Source organism: Osmia lignaria, chromosome 15, assembly GCF_051020975.1.
Source record: "Osmia lignaria lignaria isolate PbOS001 chromosome 15, iyOsmLign1, whole genome shotgun sequence".
Lineage (NCBI taxonomy): Eukaryota > Metazoa > Arthropoda > Insecta > Hymenoptera > Megachilidae > Osmia > Osmia lignaria.
This window is the reverse complement of record NC_135046.1, coordinates 2,730,310-2,754,148: the sequence shown is the minus strand read 5'-3', so window position 1 is coordinate 2,754,148 and position 23,839 is coordinate 2,730,310. Positions and strand designations below refer to the sequence as shown.

The 23,839-nt window shown below is 39.8% G+C and overlaps 1 protein-coding gene across 7 annotated transcripts in view; it reads right to left on the bottom strand.

Moving 5' to 3' along the window:
- Mdr49 (Multi drug resistance 49) overlaps positions 1–23,839 on the bottom strand; it is a 54,389-nt gene that overhangs the window by 9,110 nt on the left and 21,440 nt on the right. For 2 of the 7 annotated variants that reach the window (XM_034315005.2, XM_034315003.2), the window contains 9 exons: positions 21,976–22,377; positions 10,128–10,264; positions 8,247–8,316; positions 7,712–7,796; positions 6,982–7,175; positions 6,069–6,317; positions 4,541–4,954; positions 3,139–3,562; positions 979–1,182 (listed from right to left, as the gene is read on the bottom strand). In XM_034315005.2, the coding sequence (XP_034170896.1) occupies positions 979–1,182; positions 3,139–3,562; positions 4,541–4,954; positions 6,069–6,317; positions 6,982–7,175; positions 7,712–7,796; positions 8,247–8,316; positions 10,128–10,242 (1,755 nt within the window). In that variant the 5' untranslated portion in view covers positions 10,243–10,264; positions 21,976–22,377. Of the gene's footprint in view, positions 1–978; positions 1,183–3,138; positions 3,563–4,540; positions 4,955–6,068; positions 6,318–6,981; positions 7,176–7,711; positions 7,797–8,246; positions 8,317–10,127; positions 10,265–21,975; positions 22,378–23,839 lie in introns of those variants that run through there. The other 5 variants (XM_034315001.2, XM_034315006.2, XM_034315008.2 and 2 more) reach the window with 3 other exon arrangements.

Below are 23,839 nucleotides of genomic sequence, written 5' to 3'. Positions count from 1 at the left end.
CGGTGCACGGTTTAACGGCTGTTTTATCGCCTGTTTGCACGCGTGTTCCGCGGATCGCTCGGTCACACCTGAGACTATTGTTAACGCGTTGCCAACCAGCCGACTCTCTGGTGGTTTAACGTATGCACCGTGCGAACGTCCAAACGATCATCAGACAAATTATCATAGATATCGCCAGACACCTCTAGATATCGAATGCAACCGAAATATTTCATTCTGTTCTTCAGAATTACACACGGAGATCTCTAGAGCTTGATAAAAATAATCGTGGCTTAAGTTTGATTTCTGATGCATTGGCTCCTATCTTCCAGAATGGTAGCGTGTCACGTTTAAAATTTTCTTAGAAATCGATCATGAGACAAATTATCATAGATATCGCGAGACACCTCTAGATATCAAATGCAATCGAAATATTTCCTGTATCAGAATTACACATGGAGATCTCTGGAGCTTGATAAAAGTAATCGTGACCTTTGATTTCTGATGCATTGGCTCTTATCTTCCAGAATGGTAGCGTATCAATTACCATCGAGCGGATGTCTCGTTTAAAATTTTCTTAGAAATCATGTGCACCCGTTGCGTTGGTGGCAAATCGACTCCTCGAAAGAGGACGGTTATCGCGGAGACGAAGAGTAGAAGCGGTACGCCGCGAGATACCCAGCAGAACGAGATTGAAATTCAAAGCGTTGTTCACGGTTCGCGGGCACGATTTTAATTAGACGATCCTTTGTGGCACGGCTAGCCAGGGATTCTACGATCCATCGTCACGGAAAAAGGAGCTTCGGGGATCATGGTAAACTTTCGTGCGGTCTCTGTTACGCGTACCTCCTACATCGTTCCAGACGATGTCCTCTGTTAGAAAGTGACCGAATCAATCGGTTGAAAGATGCCATGGTCGTCTGTCGTCGCAAAAGGGAAACTGAAATTCCGGCTACCGAACGCGAACAGAATGGTAGAAAAGGTTCGACCGGCACTCACCTCAGGCAGTTTGCTGATGAAGTCATGAGCATTCGCTTCCTTCGACGCTTTGATCATCTCCTCCTCGGTAATGCTGTCATTTCCGTACCGGATGTTCTCCCGTATCGTTGTGTCAAAGAGCACTGGTTCTTGGCCGACCACGCCTATATAAGAGCGTAACCACTGAACATTCAGCTTCGATATGTCCACACCATCTAACAGAACCTGTTTGATCAAAGGAAAGAATTTCGTGAAAATCATTGGCTATTTGCCATTTTCTATTAAGAATATTTATGAGTCGTTTATGTAGTCATTTTCAGCAGATTTTAATCTTTAAATTGATATAGAAGAAGCGTTATTTCGGAATACTTTTATGTCATGAAATCGTGCTAGAAGAGAAATTGGCTGTGTTTCCGAATGGTCCCACCAAAATTGAGAACTCAGGTTCGGTATATAACCTAAAGTTGGTTTCAGAGCTGGATGCCTTACCGTTTTCGAAATATCTAAGGTAAGGTTAGGTTAGATTAGATTAGGTTCTGTGTATGCGCAGTATCGAATAACGCATACGTAGTCCCAAAATTGTACAAAAATTTTTTACCACGATATCTCAAAAACGGTAAGACAATTTTAATCGGTTTCTGGTAGTCAATTTAGATTATGTACCGCACCTGAGTTCTGAATTTTGGTGGGGCCATTCGGAAACTTATCCGAGAAATTCTTCGGACAAAAGATTAACAACTTGGTATCTTTGCTCAAAATCTCCCTTAAATTTCGTACGAACTTATTTATCGTGTTGCAAGTTAACAATAACCCTGTCGTGAATATTCCATTATTGCATCTGTAGCTGGAGCAGGGACGGGAATTTCACAGAACAAGTTTGAAACGTTTCTCACTGGAATACAGTGCCGGGCGGAGTTTTCTCAGTAGTAAAAGTTTTACGATTCTGCCGGTTCTGCATCCGTCGCAGTTGCCCCACCGAAAATATTACGTCATATATTTGGCATACTGATTTCAGACCCGTTCTCCCCAGCCCTTTTACCTACGGCATATACATTTTCCACGTCGTTGCTGCACCGAGGCCGATAAAAAGTCTTCCCTTAAAGATCCATTTGTTCGAACCAATTTGAAATACGTTCGATTCTTTCCTTCGGTGTCGCTAAATTGTCTGTGGACGTTCACAAACTTTCGAAACCCCTTACGCTATATTCTCGATGCAAACCCTAAGAAAATTTCAAGCGTAACTCCTTGTTTTCGAGAAAAATTGAATGTACAGTGATTTCAAAGGAGCACTCGGTATTTTGATTAATTTTTCTTAAAGTTAATCAACAAGATCGAGAGTTATATTAATATTGTGAGAGATGGTGGGAATAAGGCACAGACCAGGTGGCCCCAAAACGCATCGCCTCGTGTTGCAACATCAATTATTTGGTAAATTTCCAAGTGGCTCATGTGGAGAAGAAAAGAAAGTAATAAACTTGCTTCATCTTCTACTCTGTTCTTTTTTATATTACACTAGAAGGTAACTCAGGAAAGATGTACATCGCAGAAACCTACAAATTTTTTATACAAAAAAAGAGCCCTTCGTCATTTTGAAAGTAGCAACTGAAATGCACCGTTTCAAAAACTGAATGAAAAATTAAGAGAAGAGCTGGAAAAGAACATTCCGAATGCAGAAACGTCTTTAAAATGAAGGAAATTTGCAATTGTGGAGGACCTTAGGAACAACAATCAACAAATAAATTGTAACGAGTAGCGGTTATTAAAGGCTGGAAGAGGAATGGCTGGACTGATAAAGTGGTTCTTCGAACGAGAGCTGTAATGGCTCGCGTAGCCGGCTGCTTTACCCGATGCCATTGTAATTTCACCGAAAACAAAAACATCATCCAGATATTCATGACTCGACGGCTGGTTATTAACCGAGCTCGTTACGCAACGTCTGTACAAAAATACGACACGGTCTTACGTTGCAATAAATTGCTCTACCCTCGGTAAACAAACAAATTGGAAAAGCGAACTTACAACCATCGTTCTGAAAATTCATCGCAACTTTCCGTAACAGCGTTCCACCGTCTCGGATGAAGAAACAGGAAATATATGTACAAACGTTAAATGCTACAAATAATTGTTTACGCGTCTTATAATTAAATCGTATAAACGAAGGTAGACGCTTCTTTTACTTGCCTGTCCTTTGTGCGGATCGTAGAGTCTTTGAATGAGTTGCAGACAGGTGGACTTTCCGCAGCCTGATCCGCCGACAAGGGCCACGGTCTCCCCGTGATTGATCTTCAGATTTAAGCCTTGAAGCACCTTCACGTCCTTTCGTGCGGGATACTGGAAATGCACGTTCTTGAACTCGATCTCTCCGGTGACGGATGGAAGTTTCATCCCTTCTTTGCTCAAACTGTCGATCGATGGCACGTGATCGAGGACCTGGAAGATCGCCGCGGCCGAACCTCTAGCGACCGCGAACGCCTCGAGATGAGGCGACGTTAGACCCATGTTCTGTGCACCAGCCAACACACCGAAAAACACGATCACCAACACCGCCGGTGTGTATTCTTTCACTTCCTTTGGCCTGTCCTCCAGAATCAACTGGACACCGTACCTGTTAAGGACGAACAGCGATATAGGTCGATGTTTGATCAGACTTTGAGAGTAAAACCTGGCCTTCAGGTTTATCAGGTTAATCATTTGTAATTCTAAAGTGAACATTTGACGGAACAGGTAACAACGTTTCGAATAAAGATCGTTTACACATCGAGTTAAAGGAGAATACATTCAAGGTCGCCACTTTTAGCGACAAACAAAGCATCGCGTCACCCAATGTCTCCCTTTTAAACCAAACAGCTTTTGCTCGAAACATTCCCGGCACAATGTAAAAGCAACATGGTTGACCCGTTTCTACTCCGCTCATGGCTGTTTGCTCTCCTCGAAAGCATTTACTCTAGAAACACAACCCTAACGTCTGCGAATCTATCGGCTAACGTATTTCTGAAAAGCCTTCTCAGTAAATACACGTCAAGTGTTCAAAAGCTTCCAGAAATTCTATCCACTACCCTTTATTCACTTTAGCCAGTTACGCGAATAAATTTTCAATGTTTCTACTAAAAACAATAGTGGCCTATTTTTTTCATTATCTTTTGGAAAACTACTTTAATTCCTTTCTGGAAGAAGAAGTTTTATAAATTATAATTTATAATTTCGATTGATTATAAATCAAAAGACTGATGAGGAAAGAAAGCAACCGACTTGCGCACTGAATCTAGTCTCATTTCTTTTGATATATATAAGAAATTACAGGGATGAAATCCTTTGGAACCTTCTGAACACGCCACTTAAAATCGATCCAATCAACGCCATTTTTTCGTGGTGTGTAATTGAAGTTGCTTGTTACTTGTACTTGTGCGTTCCTTGGATGATTAATGACTTCCATGGAAATACAAAAAAGAAAAGAAATAGCAAATAGAAGCAAAGTTTTAATTTTAACTTCCTTTAAATTGCAGACGCTTACAGTTTTTAATTTTACACTGGCGATAATGTGTTAAAAACTTTTGACGAATTATTGTTGAAAATATGGACCTACCAAAAGGCAATGGCGTAGCTGAGGTATATGATGAACCACATCACACCTCCACCAACTCCAGACCACATTCCACGTCTTATCCCGGTTTTCTCAGCCGGCACAAGCTTCTCCGCGTATCTGTCTACTTCCTTCTGTTCGCCATTGAACGCAATCACCGTCCTAATGGCCCCCAATACTTCTTCAGCTACGCTGCCAGCCTGGCCGTAAGCAGACAATTCTTGGGCTGTCAAGGAACTTTGAACTTTCGCCACCACCGCAGTGGCAATCACGATGATCGGTGCACAACTCAGCACTACAAGCGTTAATTTCCAACCGTAAACGAACGAAATAATGATCGACGAGATGAACGAAACCATTAAGTAGGTGAACACTCCGAGCTTCTCGCTGATACCGTCCTTCATTTTGTCCAAGTCCCTAAAAAGAAACGAACGAAACGGGATATTTTAGTTTTAGAAATTTCATACCTCCTCGTTGAACTTGAAATAAGCGTAGAAATGTTGTGTACAAATAATAAAGAGACGATGACTCGTAGCCTTGGCGTTAATTTTATCTGATACGATAAGAGCAGCGATTACAATAACTGCTCTTCGTTAATTTCGGTTCTATTGCTCGCACAGTTATACGGGTGCTATCAAGGTGACCCTCTGCGTAAGATAGGACTTTAATTAATTCGCTGAATGGCTGCCCGAAGCCCGTGTTATTTTCGTCAACGGCAATTTTCGATAGAACTAACCCGTGAACTTACGCTAACTGCGTACGTAGATCACCTTCGGGCAGATGGCAACGAGCCTGACTGAAATCTCGGCATCGAGTTTCCGTGAAAAACATGAATCAGAATATTTTCATTCGTTCGATCAATTCTCAACGAGAACGAATGTCGTGTATCGTTAGATGTCGGTGACCCCTTGACGGAGTCATCAAACTCTTTTATCTAACAATGCCAAAGAAAATAAAGGAATGAAAATTTCGAATATCGTCGATATCAATCCTTGGATGATTTTAATTCCGTCTTTGATTTTCTTTAGAAGAATCAAGGAAAAATGTTTGGAAAAGAGACGTTATAAAATGTCGTGTCGCAATCCCGGTAGGATAGCTTGTGCAATATCGAACAGACTCTTCTTGAAATAAAATTGATTACGCAACACGGTTATATTAATTTTGCAAGCACGTATATCTCGTCCTTGACTTCTCGATAATTACACGACCGCAAATGGAGACATTGTATCGGGTAAGGATGAGGAGTTTCGCGAGAACGGCCACCTGTTGATGAGAGGATCTCGTTTCCTGAACTTTGCTCGTCCTTTCTCGGGTCAGGACGCGTTTACATTCGTTCACGGACATTCGGATCGAAGAAGCTACGATATTCCTCTCCAAACTCTATCGCGATAAAATCCAGTTCCTTAAGTAGTAGCTTATACATGATTTCGAGGATATCCTTCGATCGTGACGATTCGACATATATTGATTTCATTACTAGTCGAATTCACCCTGTTTCCCAACGCAAAAATGGGTTTCGTTTGACACTCACTCTGTGATCCTGCTGGCGAAATTGGTCGACGTGTTGATGTCGTACCATGTCATGTCTTGCCTGAGAACCGATCGCAGAAACATCTTCCGTACTCTCGCGATTTGTCTGAAAGCTGCGATGTTTAACAAGTCGACCGTGAACACGGCGAAGACAAATTGGAAGCAAGACAGCGTCGCGGAGGATATGCCAAAGGCCACCGAGTCGTCGTAAAGTGCAGCCATCCTTTCTTCGTAAGTCGCGTTAGGTGCCCTGGATAGGAAATTATCGAAGATTATCGTAACGATGAAATGCAAACAAATTCATCGGCAACTACCTATAATAAATCAATAATCCTTCTTGGCATTGACAGGTAGGTACACGAAGATATCGAATTTTGAAGAGTATCAGGCAGATACATAAATTGTGTAAACAAAACGTTAACGATAATATTTAATTAAAGAAATATACGAAGAATTATTCGTGAGAGTTTCTTCCACGTGTGTATGTACAAAGAGATTAACAAACAGAGCTTATGCAATACCTAACAGTATTCCGCTTAATCCCTTGTATCCCCCTATCAAATATATATTAATCCTCCAACTTTGATAAAACATACCGAATTTATATTTTAAGGCTTCTTTGTACGGATAAGAAAATAATTAGTCGTATATACCTAATAAATCACAGAGGATTAAATTTAGAAAAGCCTAAACGGTTTCTTCCATTAAACATCAACCTTATAATCTATTTCCCTCGATTCGATTAATTTGATTCCGATCCAAATTGAACCGGACAACGTAACATTACCTCGAACGATCTATTTTTTTCCCTCTCTCTTGCAAACATACAAAACACACCCAAAGGAAACGCTCACCCTAGGCTAGTTCTAAAAATACGAGATTCAGTAGGCGTGTCTGGTTGTGCCAAGACTTACAAGACCTTTCCTCCTCCGAACCACTTCATGATGAGTGTCGGCGTGCTCGTTTGATTCACCATGTTACGATCCACCAGCAACGTGGTGAATTCTCCGTACTGAATGGTCGAGATCGGGATGCAAAGGCCTGTCAATGTCCCCATGATCAGGCCACCGAATATCAACATCAGCTCCCCGCATGTTGCAAATCGAAACTGTCAACACGATCCGATACCGATTCTTAATTAAAATTTCAGAAAATACCATAAATAACATTATACGTGCAAACATTCGAGAAGCATCGAATCGTCGGTGCTCAAAGGGTTAAAACCGAAATTCAAACTTTCCACGAACCGAACGTGGCTGCGGTCGTGTGAAACGAGACGAATCACCGGGTGAATTTTAATTAATCGCTCGCGAGCATCGACGTTATGTTAATTATCCGACTGACACGGAATTTCACCGCGATGCCGGAACAGCAATTTGTCGCGAACTAGTCGAAAATTTCAGAAACATATTCTCCGATGATTTAGCGCGTCCAAACTTGACCGTTTTCTCTTTTTATTTACAGCACATTTAACCGGCGAGAAAATTAATCCTCGGCCTGAAACTTTGATTAATGAATGCATGCAGACTGCTTCTAAATAGAAACAAACACGATCGATCGATCGGTTCGAAGAACCGCGGTATTGTTACGAATAATTTATTTATTTTATGTAATTTCATATGATATCGATGAAAAAGCACTCACGAGCTTGTAATAAGGCACAGGCGGTAAGGATGGCTCGACCGGGGCCGGTTTATCGTCCTCCTTCGTTTGCGGTGGCACGAATTCACTGTGGACAAAAAGCAATGTTGATTTTTAATCAAACTTCCATCCAGCAACGTTTACGTCCACGTATTCTCTCTTATTCCTTTGTTCTATGTTCGCGTGGAATCGTGATTTACTATGAATCGAATAGTGCTTCCAGATCGTGAAAGAAGAATTAATCGTTTTATCAAACAGAAACGTTTCATTTAGTTAAATCTTATATTTTTATTACAATTAAAAGCTATCGATCTGGAAACATTCTCGGTACAAAAATTGCATTTTACTTCAAATTAAAAAAAAAAAAAACAGTTGTGATAAATTTATACGATTCTTCCGGATCGCTAGGACGAGGATTCTCTTAATTATTCCCACGATTTTTCAATTAAACGATCCTGAATCTCCGTGATATTCTCTTGTCCTATCTTTTTTTTTTTAACAATAAAATCATTTCATCTGTTAAGAATGTTATTCGTACATCGGTTTGCCATTCTCTTGTAGCATATACTCAGTTTCCTCTTTATCCTTCTCCACGTCTTGGAGCTTGTCTGAAATAAAATATACACATGGTACCGTACATACAACATTCTGGAACAATTAATTTCGCGTTCGTCAACGAAGAGAAACTTTATAACATATGGTATCCCTCGTTTCGTAATCAGAAATGATAACGTAAATTTCATCGTGGAAAATTATTCGAAACCTAGTGATTCGTGACGAGTGTAATTCCCGGCGATCGGTTCGTTAACTGGATTATTAAACGTACGTCAAAGCGAACGGTGTCTATTTCATGCAATTAATTTGTGAAATCGATGACATACGATTTCGTTTCGTTTTTGGAACGAAATAACGAAAATTTTTCAAAATATTCTCCGTAGAAAATACCATAAACTTCAATATTCAACGATGACTCTCTTCTCAGACAAAATTGCGCCACTTTGTTGCTTAAACTAAACAAGAAACTTGCGGTGGGGGAAGAAAAAATTCAACAAAGACTTTTCCTGTTTGCAACTTTCCGGAAGATCGATTCCCATTATTCTAAGGGGGTAAGGAACGAGCCGAGTGGCAGGTTGCGTCGCAGGCTATCATAAATCAGCTTGGAACAGCGTGTAAATCGACGGTTCGCGCGTATCAGCGTGAACACGCGAGGCGTGCTGGATGCTCGTCGGGGCGTGAAGGAAAAACGGAAGTTTCTCGCTCGTCACGGTGAACAGGGAGAACCGAAGCCGAACCCGAACCGTCTGGCTCTGGACTTGGCCGAAGTCGGGATATCTTCCCGTGGGGCCTCCATTAGCAGCGTAATTGCTGTTCGAAACTCCTGCGACGAATCTACGATCGGCATTTTCTACGGAGAACGCAAGAGCCTGCCAGCTGCACGGCCTACGGTGCTGTTACACCGACGAATTTACCCCCCGGGGGTTGCGATACGCGTTCGAAAACTTCCACTTGTCGATTAAGGGTAGCAAACTTTTCCTTTCTAACAACGCGTCACTTTGGCAACAATGCTTTTCACGATGAGTAATAATTGCTTTAGATTATTTTTTTGTTTCCTTTTAATTCGGAAACGAGTCACTGCAATTTATTGCACAATGATTTTCATGCCTTTAGAATATCTGAGAAACAAATAGAAAAATATTAATTATTAATGGTAATCGAATTTGTCGCCAATGAAACGCGTGAATAATTTGGATCGACTTTAATCCCGGGTTCAATAATATCGAACGAGGTTTCCGTGAATAATCGGTCGAACGAAAACTCGTGAAACTATTCTCGGAGAAAAATTTTCGCACGCGCCCCATCTGCGCCCGTAGTTTCCATCATCTGTCGCCACTCGAACCGATCAATCTCCCAAAAGTTTCTCGGCAATGTTCCGCCACGACGACCGAATGCAAATTCTCGTGGCCCGTTCGCTGGGAAACGATAACGATCCATCGAGGAGACCGTTTTAATTCGCGAGTTTCTTCATCGAACACATCGCGGCAGAGAAATCATTTAATAATCCAGTGGAAACGTTATCATCGTTCGAACTTCTACATCGATTCGCGAAACGCTGATTATCGTCTTCGACCATCGATCGATCATCGATGATCGAACGTTTCAGCTTAAAAAATAAAAATCGCGATTTTTCACCCCATCGATCATCGAACATTATAACCGTCGATCAGAAGACGGATAACCTGACCCTTCTTTTGTAATCCCCCTCCCGCCCACACGTTCTTTGGAAAGTTCATTGAACGTGTCGTCGATGAAATAACTACCCCCAATCTTCCTGGTTCGTGATAATTATTACAGAATTCTTAAAGGTACTTCGAGGGGAGGAAAGAGTTATTTAGTAGAAACTTAGTATTCGTGTACTTACACTTCAAGAATATTTTTTCCTGGCGGTGAGAGTTTGTTTTTTGGGGTTCCATTTCCATACCCTGCGCCTTCTCGCGCGGGTCGTTTGCTGTCCACTGATAAATTCGCCGTGTCATCGCGCATTCTTAATTAACAACTCTGCAACCAAAAGAACAGAGAAATTAAAAATATTTCCTCGGTGTTGCTCGAACGTTTCTCGGTTGCGCAACGATCTAAACTCGTTGCGACAGAAATCGCGATTCGTTCCAACAGATTTGTTCGAATACGTAACAACGTTTATCTGATAAGGGAACGTTAAGCTTGTTTTCTCTGCCAAAAATCTGTATATCGAGTCATGGGATGAAATCGGCCTAAAACATTACGCTATCTCTTGGATCCGTTGCGCATGAACAGTTTCGAAACATATGTACCCTGACACGATTCGATAACATATTAAAGTATCGTGAAATGACACTTGTCTTATGTCAATAGCTAGATTAAAGTCCAGAAAAAATGACTGCGCAAAGGTTTCGTCGATGTTTTTAATACAAATTAACCGACAACGAATCAATTTAAAGTTTATGTATGAGATATAATATTTCGTACTACTGAAATCGTTGTTACGTCAATATTAATAACCGTGATAGGTCAATAAATGTAATTATTATATTAATTATTTATTAGTCCTTTATGATGTTATTTACGCGTGCACTTGTTATACATTCAACTAAATCAATCACGCAGTTCATTAATATTTTAACAATGTCATGCAGGATAATGACTGAATACATTTTCAATGAATAATTAATTTGTAATGTCTATCAATATCGAAATTAGCACCTCTATTGCTATAAAGTTAATTTTGAAAAATTTTGAAACCTACCAAATTTGTTAAGAATTGATTAATGAATACTGCTTCTAAAGAAATGAATGTCCATCGAAAATTTTCAGTATAAATAATCAGTTTCTCCTGCCACGTGCTAATAGGTTTCCAGGAATTACAATTCGACGATTGACGGTTAGACATTTACGAAATTCCCATCGATTTCGCTCGTTTTAGCTAGCGATGGAATTCCAGCAAGGTATATCGTGGCATTTTCGAAACGCGTGCCAGGGCCCTTCAGCTTTCGATGAACGCGAAACAATTTGCGACGCGACGAAACTGTAGGAGAGAAAAGAAAAAAAGAACTGTTCGACAGTCTGGTGACGGTATAAATTAAGCTGGCTGACGTTTTGATTGCCAGGGCCGTCCTATATTTGTTGCGGTCAATATTTGCCCGTGTGATCCATTGTCCTGGTTCGATTCTGTACAACCAGCCGAGCAGCGTCTATTTCGTCGATCGAAGCAGCCCTGGCTTTACGCAAACTGCAATTAGCAACGATAATCCAGAGACAACAAACTCTATTTACCCTGGTCATTATCCACTGTATCATGCGTTTACAGTACAGGATATCCAATCTAAGCGATGATTAGAAACTCTACTAATCCGTGTTAATTAATCGATTGACCGACACAACTTACGATTACGTATCCCTAGAACAACGATCACGTTTCCATCAACGGAACAATTAAAACGCTTCAATCTATCGGCTGACAAGTTGATTCAAACACCCACTGATTGCGTTAGAGGGTCAATGGCGGTCGATGAGGTACACGGTGAAATTGATCAAATAATCGAAGAATAGAAACAGAAGGAAAATTAGAAATATATATCTTAAAATAATAATATTCCTAATAACAGGAGGAAAAATAGAAATATATAATATCTTAAAATAATAATATTTCTAATAATAGAAGGAAAATTAGAAATATATAATATCTTAAAATAATAATATTTCTAATAACAGAAAGAAGATTAGAAATATATAATATCTTAAAATAATAATATTTCTAATAACAGAAGGAAAGTTAGAAGTATATAATATCTTAATATTCGTAATAACCCGGATCGTCTGACCATCTATAGGTATTTCTACTACCCCAGTCAACACCTCAAGTACTCGCCTCAAGAAATTGATATTATCAATCACTAATTGAAAGTTGGAGATAAAATTATTAATATAATTAATCATCTAACTTTAATCACCAGGCATTATTTCGAAATATAGTATTAAAATACTTAAAACTCAATCCTCAAAAATGGATACGATCCAAGTTGATGATCTCTGTTTAAGAAGTTAATGGACTGTGCTGTGAAATAAGATCCAACAAGATGGAGAAAAAGTTTCGTACGAACGATTTCAATCGAAAGCACGGTACGCGATGAAGTAAGGGCGTTAATGTTCACCGGTATCATTACTGTGGTAGAAACTTTCTTACGTCTAATTGCCGTCCTAATTGCCGAACGAACGATGTAACGAAACCGACAAAAAAAAAAGGACATATCGTTATCTACAAACAGGGTTAGAGAGTCTCTGATCGTTCGCGAGTCTGTTTTTCTCAGAGTTCTCTCTTTTTTTATTCTTTAGCGAAAACGAGAACCCTTTTAATGGTTAAGAGAGGAGCGCCTAATTGTCGAAAGGAGAACCTTAATGCTACCATTTATTCGTACTTCGAGTCGAATTAAATCGAGGACTTCCTTTTATTACGTAGCTACGTTAATTTATATAACGTAATTACACGAGAGGGTATGTACAATCTTTCAGAGGGACATCGAGACAAAGTCTACCGTCTCTCTTTCGTTCACGATCAATGATAAAAGTCTCGGGTATCCCTGTCGTAATGAAGATCGAAAGCACTCTAAACGAGACTTCGTTGAGCAAACGAGAGAAAGCCAATAAAAAGAAAGAGAGAGGGAGAAAATAGAGAGAAAAATAGAAAAAGGTGTCACCTTTTTCATTTCAAGCACCCCACTCCCCCGTATCTTTCATTAGTTGTGCTCTTTGATCAAACGTTCCTTTATTATGGTGTCTCGTCTTTCATCAACTAACAGACCGTACACGTTACCGCGCCTTCGGTAACTAGAAGTAACGGCGTGTCGCGTCACTGTTAACGTTCCATACAACCGGAAGTCGACTAGTGCTTGTCGCGAATATTTCTCTGACAAGGTACAATGGAATAGAGAACTTGGAGATATTCATTTCTTGGACGGTGAAATTATTTTGTAACGCGAATTCTACAAAGAAATGGCTAAGGATCCGTATTCCTTGAAATTTTCTGATTTCAGAATTATGTCTCTGAAAATTTCAAATTAAACCGGCGAAGTTATAAGGTTTAAAAAGTTTCTTCTCTTCTAGGAAGCACATTTTTGAAACGCGTGACCAAAATATCTGAAAAACTACCGGATCTACTTTACTTTAAACTTCGTCGATCAATTTTCGTTTACCATTTAAGGCTTTGAAAAGAATTGAAGAAATTTGCAAATCCATAAAATGATTTCAAGGAAATAAATTGTTCTCCTTTTATTAGCTATTCTCTTTTTCCAGAAGCTGAGAATCGGTAGGTGAAGAATAATAAAGAGGCCACCGAGGGATTCGCGTTGCTCGGTCAATTTCGAATTATCCTATTTTTACGAGCGCGCTTTCCGATTTCATTTGTCTCCTCTCCAATAACTCTCGTCGCCCTCTCCAACAGGCCACTACTGCAGCCGATCCAATTTTTCCTTCATTGCCTCGTCGACGAGCAGTTTATAGAATTTCCCCTTCGTTACGATCGATGCGACAATAAATTGTCCCCCGAAGCTGCACTCGTTTCGTGTCTCGTGCCGAGGGCAGCCTCTTTTTCGCGCCTCGTAAATCATCGAAAGCGAATATCGCGACACCGGATGTCGTACGGAAGAAGACGACCAACGAGATACGGAAACGCGTTTCCCATCCTTTTTGTCCTACCATTATGGGAGCAGCTGTCGGTGAGTCATTAACGAAACAAAGGGACCAGAACGTTTTGACTTGATTAATTCATTTTAACGAACCCTTGGAATGCCCTAACAAGTCTCTGAAGGAGAATCCAAGAGACTCTCAAGTTCGTTTTATTGAGAAGGATGATTCGAATAAGCTTGAGAGTTCCATTGTCTCGTTACAAATTTTGTATAATCGAATAGTTGATAAATTACAAGGATTTATGTGTTGAAAAAAAAGAAGTAACGCAATAGTGGTGGCAGGATATTCAGTTGGAAATTAGTTTTCGTACTTAATGGAATTTCGCGATTGCGAAAGGTGCCGTGGCGAAAGTCGCCAAGAAAGTTTCCGTGAAACTTTAGCAATCTTTCCCATTAGCCGCGATTTTTCACCGGTGAAACGTGGCTCTAACCAAGTTTACCCGGTTATATTTGCCACCGGCTCGTGAATACGCGTTTTCCCGCCGAAATTTCTACCCAACCGTAGTTGAATCTCCAGAAGATTGAACTTTTTCGTGAACTGAAAAAAGATATTACCTCCTTCGTCGCAGTAGAAACAGCCATGCTTTGTCAGACGTATGATTTACACTTTGTCTCTGGTGCGAGCTTAAAATTTTCTTCATCAACTGTACTTCCAGCAGTGAAATAAAATGTAATCAAACGATTTTTTAAACAATGCAAGCTTCGTAACAATTAAAGAGTACACTTTTTAATTCTTTCGTAACGATGAAAACCCTCGCGCATATTTGCAGTTAATTAACAGTACAAACACGTAGCGAGTAAAGTGGAGAAGGATCATCCTCAGACCGATAGGGAGAAATGAAAATTTTTCACTGGTCAAATTCACGTTCCGTTATAATTAAAACGCTTCCACGTTGACGAGTACGGTTGCTTTGTGCCCTCTGAGGTTCGTTAAGCTCGACAAATTAATTTCCATTGTGTTTTCAAACGGCCAACGGGCACAATTCCTTCGGTCCAAGCAGACGAGCTTGGCAATTCGCGCTCACGTTTTCGTATCGGGTTCCGGTTCGACGTCTAACGTAAAGATTCTGGCTTCGCGGAAATTTCAAAAGCGTTTCACATGTCGATAGTAAATTTTCTCCCCTGGAAATGTTTCTCTTCCTACCGGTTGATTTTAAAATTAAATTTTATATCGTTTTAGAATTCTTTTTTCCAAACCTTTTGAGCAACTTGTACCAGCGAAAGCCATATTCAGTAAAAATATTTCTTTCTCTCTGTCGGCTGGTATATATAAGTACCATTTTTTCTTTTTCTCGTCATTTTGAGAGTTCCCTGAAAGAACGTAGAATTCTTCTTCCATTCTTAACGAAGGTTCGGGTAAACTTTTTCTCTGATTGCAGTTCTTCAATTTCAAACATTATAATGTTGATTTTGCGTTCCATTATTCATTTTTCAACTACTTTCCAAGCGTAATAGAGTTTCATTTATTTCATGAATTATCTTTAATCAAAGATAAAGGACAGAAATGCTATGCTTTCCAGAGTCTCCCTAGATCATCTGGTTCAAATATTTAGTTTCGCTTCATCTACATTATTAGCGAAATTTATTTAAAGTATCCTGCGCTATTAACAATCCGGATTGCGTATTTCGCGTCCCTCTTTTCGCAGTCTAACGACCAACGAATCCGGTAATGGAGCGTCGGTTAATTTTAGATGTTCTAGAAAGCTAGACAGGAATCGTGGCGTCTCTGTTCATCGCATTTCAAACCGATTCCGAGCACCGTCTCTACACAGTAAGTGTCGTAGTAACGGTGCAAGATAAGAAAACGCATCCGTCGTTTCATTCACAGTTCGCAGAGGTGATTTATAACAGCAAACGATTTTGCGCAACTGCTCGCCGTGACGAAACGAAAAAACGAAAGATCCCCACTCCTCTCCTGACGAACTTTCGTTAAAAATACCCCCCGGCTGAGATATTTCTGTACATTCTCCACGATGACGTTTCGATTCTCTAAAGTTCACGGTAAATTTCCAGAACACCGAGAATATTAACGCTAGGTTTACGGGACCCGTCATTTTGACGGTTTTCGAACTTCATTTATACAATCCTATCAAATTTAATTAACTTATATCGAGTCCGTTAAGATCGTCATTGTTTTTAAATTAAATTAATCGTCTTTTTTTGACGAAAATACGTCAATTTGAACGAGGGTCAATTTAAAGTAATTGAACAGAAAGTAGATATTTCTGGATATAAAACAACGAAAGAACGGAGAAGGTCTGACTATTCCTTGGTTTTACTACTTAACTGAAGCACTCGTATTTTCAATAATTAGTATCTTAATTAGTAATCTTTCATAATTATTTTAATTCGCGCTGAAAATTTTGTTAACATTCGAATCATTCTTGCACCATTCATATTCGTAAACAAAATTGTTCAAATAAAATTTATAGTTCTATAAAATTTGATTCGCTGTTGGAATAAAAATTTATTACTTTTTCGTTGCCAAGTCGTTGGCTTTATGAGAAAAATAAATAACAATACAAAATACCACAAAAATACGAGCAACCCGATAAATATTACAGGTACATTATAAGACACGTTGAAACTCCTTCCAAGTAGTAAGAAACAAGTGTATCATCGCCGCTGCAGTGAATTTAACCATCTATTTTGAGAATAGCATGTCGTATAGGTACATACGGACGAGACGCGAATTCGACAAGTATAAACGGCCGAGAAAATCATCCTCCGGGGAGGAAGGTGAAGAAGCGGGTTTCGTTTGTGAAGTTCGTCTAGACGTATTTTTACATACACGCGACACATTCACTTGTGTCCACGTGCAAAAGATCGAAAGGCTAAATACGTGGAGGACCCTGACAGACGAGATTGTCTACAACCTTGGACCAGTCTGGCCAACGACGCCCACTTTTCTGCCAAGTCCATCTCGCGGAAGCTTCATCGATGTTGGCAAAAAGCGCGGGCTCTGCTTCTTTCTATTCTTCTTACTTCTTATCTTTTCAGATCATCGTACATTTACGTAAACGCAAACTATAACAATGGCAATGATTCAGAATTCGATACTTCCAATTTTTAATCTAAACCGTCCGAGCGCCACTTTGCATAATTAATATAATACCAAAGATTAAATTTATAATCGATGAATTAATAAGAGGTCGACGGTCTTATGTAAACAAAATGTTTTATTTTCCAAGGTAATAACGAGAAATGATTTCTTAAGAATTCTTACAACGACCGAGCGTGTGGACAGGTTGATCAAGATGGAAGGTTGGAGAAACAGAAGGTAATGAATTAACGAGATATAATGGCTGTTGTCAAATCATGGATATCATTTTGACGTCGTTATCGAAAATTAATTCGACGCCTGATCCACGGTTTATACCACGACAAAGATATCTTCGCCGTTAATCCAAACGACGTGGCTCGATAGCGATATAATCGAGTCGCCACCGCGACATTCTGCTCGAAAATTCTCTCGCCAGATACCGATCGTGACTGTCGCGTCGAATCGCCTAATCGCTGTCTCGCAAACGCGAATGACAAAAAGGGGGAATAGAGTTTGCAACGCGTCAAACGTTTTATTGTCGCCTCACCGGTGGTAATGCAAACATTTCGCCCGCAATTGTTTACAGTCGCCTCGTTGCTTACCGATTGCATGCTTTCGAATCGTTACGCCGAGGTGTTCCGGGAATCAAAGCGACAGGGAAAGCGTCGAATAAATCCCCGTCTGAGCCCCCTCAATAAGAGGCGGAAAAGAGTTCAAGAGGCTGGAAATACCGACGATATTGGAACGCGTCACCGTGATACGACCAGATCGACGGAGATGTCGATACATCGCAATATAAATCGATCGGCATTTCGATAAAATTTAGAAGACTCATTGTTATGTAGGAAACAAAAGTCTAAGCACCGTGCGTCGACGACATTCTGGACGGATTATTGGTACCTATAGGGAAGCATAGCTATTTCACTAATTTAGGGGTTATAAGCGGCCCCATGCGCCCTTGGTCCTCTTTCCCGTGATGGCCGCAAAATGTCCCGCGTATAATTCATCCTTTCTCGCAAGCAGCGCTCCATCACGGGCCTTATCGATATACAGTGTGTATCTATTTCTTCTATCACTATATTCTAGTGGACGGTTCCCGAGACGAAACGTCATAATTTTACATTAATGGTACCTATAGTCTAAAACTTCTAAACATCGAACGTCGTCCAAGCTTCCGGACGGATCGTTGGTACCTATAGGGAAGCATAGCCAATTTCACTAAGCTATTTCACTAATTAACCTAAATCCCGTGCGTCGCCGACTTTCCGAATGGCTCCTTGGTATTTATAAAAAATTACAACGCGGCGACGAAAATTAACAAAGAAGAAATTCCTGCAAACGAGGAAGAAACTTAGTCACCTTCTGATCAAGTAATCCGATTCGTAACTAATGGAAGATTTTGTCTCGAGACACCGCATTCTTCTCAGTGTTCGACCACCTAATCCCCTGGTAAAAATTAATTCCGTCACGGAGAAGCTGTTTTCTCTTGGCGGATACTCTCGATATCCCCGGCTCAAGAACGAAAAGTGACACTGTTGGAGTATTTTTTCCTTTTTCTCTCTGTCCCTCGTTCCATTTGGAAAGCTATGATCGTCGAAGAGGAACGAAAAGCGAACCAGCGTAAAATAAAATTCGACACTCGAGTCTGGTGGACGGTTCCTGGTTCTGATCGATTCTACACCAGCCTCGTTCGATCATCCTCAGCGTGAATTGACATTTTATCTGACGCTGTTCGATGGACACCACTCTGTTCGCAAGTAAAGAAAACGATGACTTCACCTGAACAGATAATGCGTGGGAATTTTCGACTATCGCTGATCAAATAAATCGATCGATGTACGATAGAAAAAAATAAGCAATCGGGTATGTATATTGTTTGATTCGATGATGCAGAAGATCTATCATGGTCAAAGTTAAATTATTATTCTAAATTTACTACATACGCAGAAACAAAGATTTATGAGTCTTAATCATCGCTTTCTAGAACAATCTACTTCCGTGGTTTAATTTAAGAGAGTCAGGTGGGGTCCATGCTAATGCGTCACCTGTGATTATGAAATCGTTTTCAACTGATAAGAACCAGAAGGTAAACGCGCAGGTTGTGTTTTAGTGTTCACTAAAATCACAAGTTTTTCGAATCTACCTAAACCGTATTGTTCGCGAGAGTCGCGATAACTTCGAATCGCTTTTGTTTACTCACAAATCGTATATCAATAGGGCAACGATATTTATCTAATCAACTTGACGATGATGAACGTTTATTCGCTTGGTACTGTCAGAAAATTGTCGTTTTCATGATAATTTCCATTTAAACGAAACAACTTCTTAACACCATTCTACGCTGGTTAATTAAGATAGGTAAAACGGAATTAAAATTTAAAAATCCAAAGTAAAAAAAAATTAAAATCTCATCGCTCGTTATCATAATCAAATTAAGCTTTTTGATAAATCAACGTCTCTATTGACAAACACGAAAGCGTTTTGTGTATCCGCGAAAACATCAGCGGATTTTTTCGACCATTTACGAGATAAGAAACATTCTTTAACACGAAATTATTAATACTATTTATTCTCTGCTTTACAATTTTCTTCCCTCCATATACATTACGCAATTAATCATCGAACTGCGAGAACACGTTGCATACGCGAAGTTTCTCCGAGAAATTGTGTAAGAGTTTGAAACTTTGTGAAAGATAAGAATTAGTCAGCATTTAAGATATATCTGTTTATTCATTCCATGAATGAAAACACAATGATCAGTAAAATTGCATCAGGAATAAGATTGCATTTTAGATTAAAAATTTCCATGTACAGAAATTTATCTTTATCTCATAGTTTACAAGTAATTTATTTAAATAACATAGTGTTGCCCGGTCGAATACGATGAACAGCTGTTTATCAGAAAGGTCGAAATCATTAGTAGACATAACAATATCGTTGATAACAGAACAAAGACAACGAAACGGCGCCAATTTGCAATCTACTATCTCGTGAACCATTCCATCGCTATTCTAAGCGAGATAAGAATAGATGAAAATCCAAGTGACATTATACAATTGAATTTTTAACCCTCTTCTCCGCGAAACAAAGTTCATTTTGTTTCTAAAAAAATGGTCCTAGTTTCTAAATAAAAATTTAAAAAAGAGACAGCTAAAGAATATTTTCTTCCCAGATATGAAAATTCAAATTGTTATTGAACAAACTAAAAAAATGGCCCTATTTTCTAAATAAAAGTTTAAAAAAGAAGAAGGTAAAGAATATTTTCTTCCCAGCTATGAAAATTCAAATTGTTATCGAACAAACTCGAGCCACCTAGACGGAGGCAGATTGTAGTTTTCTTTCTACGAAAAACTGAAACTGCTTTAATCTCGCTAGGTTAACGCGTAACGACGTCAATATCGAGGCGGAATGTTTCGCATCCGGCTAAAGAGACGCGGTTAAAATTTGGCGTTCCCCCAGTTTCGCGTTCATACAGCCAATGGAGATCAACGAAGTTTATTTCGGGCTTTAATAACCGGCACACAGGTAGGCTAACCCACGGCACGGTTCAGACTTCATTCTATGTTATTCGACGCGGAGATGCGGAATACGCTTGTAACACGAGCGCGAACAGACAGGACGCGCGAAAAGCGAATAGCCCGCGAAAATTGGTAAATCGTGCGATTTAAACGGATGTAGGTCAACGAACACGGCTATCCTAGCGGAACCTTGTGCCAATTCGGGTTGAGCTCGCTTTAATAAACATTATACACACGGACAAAGATTATTTCGGGAGCCGTGGCTGTTACTGGCCCACCAACCTGGCCGTCGTCCGAGGCTCGTTTCGTGCGTTTGAATTTTTCAACAACGCTCACGAACAAACGAATCACTGTAATTATTCGACCATTTTCACACTGCGATTAACTGAACAAAAATCGAAAATCCAAATATTTATGTACCAATGACAACCCTTTCGTTAGTACGGATGGTTTCAAAGCAGTATACATGCAGTGGATTTCAATGACATTTCATTTTGCGCGATTTGCTTTGAATTGATTGATTTTTTCGTCTGCGAATGACAGTGGCCACTCTGTTGCACTCTACTGACACGCGCATCTGACACATTCGTTTCACGTGTAACCGGAGGATTAATAAAATATACGTATATATTTTAAGCATACTTGAAAACGTGTCACAATTTAATTTGCACGGTTCGAATCTTGTAATCCCACGTTTTCAAGAGAAAACCAATCGATCATCGGGATCAATCAAAATTTCTCAGATAAACATACCGCGTGGATAGTTTACATACTATAATTTCGTCGATAATTTTAGGAAAGTTGTAAAATTACCATCAACATGTGTGATACGTTATCAGAAAGTTACATAAGTGCATAGACAAAGGACAGACAGTATCTTATGGCATTTGTGGTTAAATACAATATGTTATTTGAAATATGCTTAAAGAGGTTGAGTAAAGCGTGTAAACTGTTTAGCCTTTGTCACGTCGTGTTATATTGTCAAGCGCATCAAATAATTTTTCTGTTAGGTGCGATTACAATCTACCCCATTTCTTTGAGAAATTGCATTGATACCCTTCTATGCGATAGAGCTAGGCTGAAGATTAGGGTGTTTAAAAGTGACGCGATACAATGTAATCGAAAGAAGCTGGGGATTGGGGTGGATTATGATACCTCCACGGTTTCAATTAATCTCAAATATCCAATATTTAAATTTTTTAATTTTTTTTAATTATTTAATTTTTCAATCATCCACCATGGGGTTTGAAATCTGTCTCTCGCAAATACCGGGGTTCAACTGTAATTTTATTAGACCCTTCTCGGGGAGGTTCGAAATGGTAATCGAGTTTCAATTAATCTCAAATATCCAATATTTTAATTTTTTAATTTTTTTTAATTATTTAATTTTTCAATCATCCACCATGGGGTTTGAAATCTGTCTCTCGCAAATACCGGGGTTCAACTGTAATTTTATTAGACCCTTCTCGAGTTTCATCCCGTTTCACATACCTTGTCCACACTACTGCTTCCAATCGTTATCCCAAATGTATCTGTTCTGATCAACGATGGGCCTCGGTGCGTTGACGGAGCCCTTCATAAGTGTCCCTCGCAACTTCACTAGGCTTCACTACCTGGCTTGACAGTGCACGGGTGTACACTAATGCTCGTACGCAAATCGCTTGAACCGGCGTGATTCAAGAAAAAGAAGCAAAAAGGATTCACCACGAAACGAACAGGAGTTTTGTCTTCGCGAACCTTGCGTCCCGTACCTCGAGGAGGTTGTTGATAAAAGAGATACACGACACCGCACGAAACAGAATCTTCGATTGGTGATTCACACGCGATTTGGATCGGTAACGATAACGATTCTGGACCCGGTGTCCCTGCACGGCTACCAATTACTGAAGTTACCTGTCGAAAGAGCTTGCCTTTTATACGCTGCCGTTTAGACTGACGAGATAACGTTGGCTCCCGGCGTTTACATGCTCAGGGTTTCCTCGTTCTCGGTCGTAGCACCCGACCACGTCACCTTTTCCTTACACATTGATGCGTGATCACGTCGATTTTTCGTTACGAATAATTTCAATTAATATATTCGATGAACACCCCACTCCTTGTGCCACGCGAGTCGTCTGCCGAATGACTGATGATTTGTTTATAAAGATTTCTTGGATAAAACGGGTATAGAAGACAACCACCGTAAGATGCTTGAACGATGAGTCGGGTGACAATCGTGAACCAGATTAAAATTAGGCTAAGATTTTTCATGTATTAGGAAAATAAAGAAACATCTAATGGAGTAATCTAAAATTTAGAACCATCGCTGGCTCAACGACCCACTATCCGAGGGTTACTCAGGGTGGTCCGATGCCTTAATGAATTATCAATTGGTCAAGGTAGATATTAGATGGTGTGAATTCTGTTTGATAATAAACACTCGATCTAAATTTAAGTTTGTATCGAGAAGTCGCATTGATGATATTGTTTATTTCAATCGTGTATTTTGATCGATCTCGTCAGATATGTCGTTTGCTTCAAGATAAAAAGCTATTAACGAGAGGGTTTCTTGGAAGATATGAAGTCAGTGTTTGTATCCAGTGAACGTCGCAAGAATTTAGTACAACACTCGAATGTTTATAGCAAATCTGAATCATTATTTCCATCGTTAAATAAATAAGACAATAGGGAAACGATCGACCTGGTACGCAAATAAGGAAACCTTAAACCGCAAATTGAATAAGCAATATGTTCTCCGAATCGACGGAAATATACTGCAACATTATTGTTGGGAGTAAGAAAAACGCGTGCGGAGACAGAAAATCCTGTTTGAATTCTTCTACCACGGTTTCTTCGTTCTCCTCGTTTAAACTGCTTCGAATGCTCGTCACGAACCGCGATGAATAAAATAATAACGAAAGAAAACGATCTTACACCGATAATCTCGATTAAGCAGATAACAAGGAAATCCCAGTTTCCTTCTGAAGCTTCGTGGAAAATGAAGCGTTTCGGTTACTGCAAGTTTTCCGACAACAATCGACCGAAAGGAAACGAGAAACACTTTGACAACGGTCAGAAAAGTTTCAACGAAATTCAGGGAAAAATTGAAGCGTGTAAGCGACGCGGGAGCTTAAAGGAGACCAACCGCGGCAGCCGATGCTGCAGTGCAAGCAGAAGACTAGAATCTGTCGCATCGTTGCGCCAATATCCACCGCATTCTCTCTTAAATTCAATCTCTTCTCTCCAAATTAAAAATATTTCAATTTAATAAAAAAAAGATACCCTTCGGCTAAGAATCATTCATCTACCCTCGTCCTATCAGAGGTACGAACCAGCTGAAGGAAGAAAAGTGTATCATCTTGGAAAAGGATGATAG